Below are 5,678 nucleotides of genomic sequence, written 5' to 3' on the forward strand. Positions count from 1 at the left end.
CAATTCTGTCTCTCCATCACTTTCATTCCCCACAACTCCGATCAATACATCACAGTTGGTACAATCACTTTCTCATACTGAACTCTCTTTACATTCATGACCAACCCTCTATTTTTTACTACTCCCTTAACTACCCCCAACACTGCATCCTTCATTCACTCTCTGACGTACATCTGCTTCCGCTCCACCATTTGCTGCAACAAAAGACTCCAAGTACTTAAACTGATCCACCTCCTCAAGTAACTCTCCATTCAACATGACATTCTACCTCCTACCACCTTCCCTTCTCGTACATCTCATAGCCTTACTCTTACCCACATTAACTCTCAACTTCTTTCTCTCACACACCCTTCCAAATTATGTCACTAATCGGCCAAGCTTCTCTTCCACGTCTGCAACCAGTACAATATCATCCGCAAACAACAACTGATTTACTTACCATTCATGGTCATTCTTGTCTATCAGTTTCAATCCTCGTCCAAGCTCTCGAGCATTCACCTCTCTCACCTCTCACCTCTCACCTCTCTCACCAAACCTTGGCCTTCCTTTTGTACTTCTCGCATCAACTATTGCATTCATCACCTTCTTTAGCAGACAGCCATTTTCCATTCTCTCAACATGGCCAAACCACATCAACACATTCGTATCCACTCTAGTTGCTAACTCATTTCTTACACTCGTTCTCACCCTCATTACTTCGTTCCTAACCCTATCTACTCAATATGCACCAGCCATATTCCTTGGACATTTCATCTCCAAACACATTCAATTCTGTCTCTCCGTCACTTTCATTCCCCACAACTCCGATCAATACATCACAGTTGGTACAATCACTTTCTCATACTGAACTCTCTTTACATTCATGACCAACCCTCTATTTTTTACTACTCCCTTAACTACCCCCAACACTGCATCCTTCATTCACTCTCTGACGTACATCTGCTTCCGCTCCACCATTTGCTGCAACAAAAGACTCCAAGTACTTAAACTGATCCACCTCCTCAAGTAACTCTCCATTCAACATGACATTCTACCTCCTACCACCTTCCCTTCTCGTACATCTCATAGCCTTACTCTTACCCACATTAACTCTCAACTTCTTTCTCTCACACACCCTTCCAAATTATGTCACTAATCGGCCAAGCTTCTCTTCCACGTCTGCAACCAGTACAATATCATCCGCAAACAACAAATGATTTACTTCCCATTCATGGTCATTCTCGTCTATCAGTTTCAATCCTCGTCCAAGCTCTCGAGCATTCACCTCTCTCACCACTCCATCAACATAAGTTAAACAATCACGGTGATATCACACATATCTGTCTCAGTCTCACTCTCACCGGAAGCCAATCGCTTACTTCATTTTCTATCCTAACACATGCTTTACTACCTTTGTACAAACTTTTCACTGCTTGCAACAACCTTCCACCAACTCCATATAACCTCATCACATTCCACATTGCTTCCCTATCAACTCTATCATACGCTTTCTCCAGATCCATAAAAGCAACATACACCTCCTTACCCTTTGCTAAATATTTCTCGCATATCTGCCTAACTAAAAATCTGATTCATACAACCCCTACCTCCTCTAAAACCACCTTGTACTTCTAAGATTACATTCTCTGTTTTATCCTTAATCCTATTAATCAGTACTCTACCATACACTTTTCCAACTACACTCAACAAACTAATACCCCTTGAATTACAACACTCATGCATATCTCCCTTACCCTTGTATAGTGGTACGATACATGCACAAACCCAAACTACTGGTACCATTGACAACACAAAACACATATTAAACAATCTTACCAATCATTCAAGTACAGTCACACCCCTTCCTTCAACATATCAGCTCTCACACCATCCAAACCAGATGCTTTTCCTACTCTCGTTTCATCTAGTGCGCTCCTCACTTCCTCTCTTGTAATCTCTCTCTCATTCTCATCTTCCATCACCAGCACTTCAACATCTGCAACAGCAATTATATCTGCCTCCCTATTATCCTCAACATTCAGTAAACTTTTAAAATACTCCTCCTACCTTTTCCTTGCCTCCTCCCCTTTTAACCACCTTCCATTTCCATCTTTCACTGTCTCTCCAATTCTTGAACCAGCCTTCCTTACTCTCTTCACTTCTTATCAAAACTTCTTCTCATTCTCTTCATATGAATGACCCAATCCCTTACCCCACCCCAGGTCAGTTGCCCTCTTTGCCTCAGTTACCCTGTGCTTTACTTCCACATTTTTCTCTCTATATCTTTAATACTTTTCTACACTATTACTCTGCAGCCATTCTTCCAAAGCCGTCTTTTTCTCTTCCGATTTACCTTCACTCCTTCATTCCACCATTCACAGCCTTCCTCATTCTGCCTCCAACAAACTTCTTGCCACACACATCACTTGCAATCCCAACAAAATTTTCTTTTACTAACTTCCTCTCCTACTCTAAATTACCAGTTTCCCTTGCTTTCACTTCGTCATATGCTATTTTCAACTTTTCTTGATATTTACTTTTTACCCCCGGTTTTATTAGCTCTTCAGCCCTCACTAACTCCCTTTTACGTCCACCTACTCTATTCCCCCACTCTTTTGTTACAACTAGGTTTCCTTCCACCAAAAAATGATCAGACATACCATTACCCATACCCTTAAACACGTGCACGTCTTTCAATCTTCCAAACATTCTTTTAGTTATCAACACATAATCCATTAACGCCCTTTCTACCACTCTTCCATTTGCCACTCTTACAAATGTATACTTGTTTTTATCTTTCTTTTTGAAAAAGCTAGAACTTATTACCATCTCTTGCTCAACAAACATATCTACCAGTCTCTCCCCACTCTCATTTTCACCTGGTACGCCATACTTCCCAATGACACCTTCTACCTCTCCAGCGCCAACTCTAGCATTTAAGTCACCCATGGCAACTACATAATTCCTTCTACCCAGTCCTTCTACACACCTAATTAATTCATTCCAGAACTCATTCCACTCTTCTTCACTTTTCTCACAACCTGGCTTATACACACCGACAAAAGCCTAACATTCCCCACCCAACATAACCCTTACCCACATTAACCTAAATGATATCTCCTCCCATTCCACTACTTTACCTGTCATCCATTCACTCAGCAATAAAGCCAAACCTTCTCGTGCGCTTCCCCTTTTAATCCCTGACACTCTACCAGACATTTTACCAAACATCACTTCACCTTTCCCTTTTATCTTTGCCTCACACAAAGCCAATATATCCATCCTTCTATTCCTGAACATAATTGCAATCTCACATCTTTTACTCTCTATCGTACTGCATCCATGCGCATTCAAAAAGCCCAAAACTAGAGTGCGGTGAGCAGTCACTCTCCCCCCAGCTCCACTTCTTTATATATATATATATATATATATATATATATATATATATATATATATATATATATATATATATATATATATGTATATATATATAAGTATGGAGACAGGAGCAATTACTCAGGGATAAACATATTGGAGTAGGGAGACGCATTCTGTCTTTCATCCATTTATTAGCGCCGACGTTTCGTATCAGCTTGATACATTTTCCAGGCTGAAACTATTACAAATCAATTTCGTATAAGTAAAAAGATACACACAACGTTTACCAACACCAAAATTAAAAACCTTTTTAATAAATTAAGAATAAAAACTGAGTAAAAACAGAAGCACAGAATAACAGTGAAAGGGCTAGGAGCGAATACTAAGAAACAAATAATAATAATAATAACAACAATAATAATAATAATAATAATAATAATAATAATAATAATAATAATAATAATAATAATACTAGAACGAACAAGACGCCTAGCCACAGCGGTAGCGTAAGGAGAACTGACACGAAAAATTGTTATGGAAGGGAGTGTAAACAAAACAACAGGTAATTAGGTGTCTTGTTCATTCTATTATTATTATCATTATTATTATTATTATTATTATTATCATTATTATTATATACTTTTCCATTATAATTATTTTTCAATTAATTTGTTTCTCTGTATTCTTCCCTAGCCCTTTCACTGTTATTTTGTGTTTCTCTTTTTACTCTGTTTTTATTAATAATTTATTAAAAAGGTTTTTAATTTTGTTGTTGGTAAATGTTGTGTGTATCTTTTTACTTATACGCAATTGATTTGTAATCGTTTCAGCCTGGAAAATGTATCAAGCTGATACGAAACGTCGGCGCTAATAAATGGATGAAAGACAGAACGCGTCTCCCTACTCCAATATATATATATATATATATATATATATATATATATATATATATATATATATATATATATATATATATATATATATATATATATGTATATATACACACACACACACACACACACACACATATATATATATATATATATATATATATATATATATATATATATATATGTGTGTGTGTGTGTGTGTGTGTGTGTTATAATATTGTTTTGTCCTTTTGCTCTTTCATGCATCACTCTGAACCGTTTGTCTGGTGATCTTTTCATACTTTGTTTACTTACCCGATGGAGGGACAGTCAAAGCAACTTATCAAGTAATTCTCTGTTTCCTTTGTATTTCCTTTTGTTTATTCCATCTTTATCTATTTGGTTTAATTAGATTTACTTTGAGGATCTAACATAATTTGTATTACAATTATTATGGGGCCTGCTAATTATGTTCATGGCTGTTTCAGGGAATAATCTACTGAAGTTTAAGTTGAATAAAGCTTGGGTAGCAGCAACAAAGTCTTTTAATGTCATAACAATTTATTCAACTTATACTATGGAGAAACTATTGAAGCCTGCCCGTTTGGATCTGGACCCTAGCCTCCCTTCTGCAGCAAAGGAATGGCGGCATTGGCGCAAGACATTTTCCAACTTTATTCAAGAATGGGGTGAAAGGGCACCGAATAAATTAAGGACACTCGTGAACTATGTCAGTCCTAATGTGTTTGAATACATTGAGGAGTGTGTGGATTTTGATACTGCCATTTCCACGTTGAAAAAGTTATATGTTAAGGCACCTAATGAAATATTCACCAGACATTTACTTGTTACTCGCCAACAAAAGGCAGGTGAAACTTTGGATGAGTTTCCGAGAGAAATGCGTAAACTAGGAAAGGACTGTAATTTAAAGTCAGTTAGTGCAGAACAATACAGAGAGGAGTTGATCAGGGATGCTTTTATAAATGACTTGGCCTCACCTATGATTCGGCAACGTCTTCTCGAAAATAAAACTCTAGACTTACAGGCAGCTTAGGACCAGGCTTACTCTTTAGACCTAGCCCAACGTAATGCTAGTTATTACAGTCCCATGCTTCCTCATGTTGTGCATACTGCTGCTGTGGTTACATCGGATCATGCACTTATTACAGATGATCATGTGAAGAGTGGACCAACGTTTGAGAGCTGTGAGGTAACTGCTGGAACTCAAGTATTAGCAACTACTCTGTCCATGAAGAGAAAGTGCTTTTTTTGTGGAGGTCCCTATCATATCCGTGCACACTGTCCTGCTCGGGATTCCATTTACAATAAATGTGGCAAGAAGGGGCACTTTGCAAAAGCGTGCCTGTCTAAATCTACGTATGGAGGTAAATCTACAACAGCTACAGTATTTGATCCCTCACAGTCATCTTTTCTTGTGGCTAATGCTGGTAC

At 37.9% G+C, this 5,678-nt stretch overlaps 1 protein-coding gene across 1 annotated transcript; it reads left to right on the plus strand.

The window, feature by feature from the left end:
* The first annotated feature begins 4,803 nt into the window (after positions 1–4,803).
* On the plus strand, positions 4,804–5,280 carry LOC137650930 (uncharacterized). Its single transcript, XM_068384074.1, has one exon. The coding sequence runs from the start codon at positions 4,804–4,806 to the stop codon at positions 5,278–5,280; it is 477 nt and encodes a 158-aa protein (XP_068240175.1).
* The last annotated feature ends 398 nt before the right edge of the window (positions 5,281–5,678 follow it).

Source organism: Palaemon carinicauda, chromosome 12 (assembly GCF_036898095.1).
Source record: "Palaemon carinicauda isolate YSFRI2023 chromosome 12, ASM3689809v2, whole genome shotgun sequence".
In the NCBI taxonomy this organism is placed as follows: domain Eukaryota; kingdom Metazoa; phylum Arthropoda; class Malacostraca; order Decapoda; family Palaemonidae; genus Palaemon; species Palaemon carinicauda.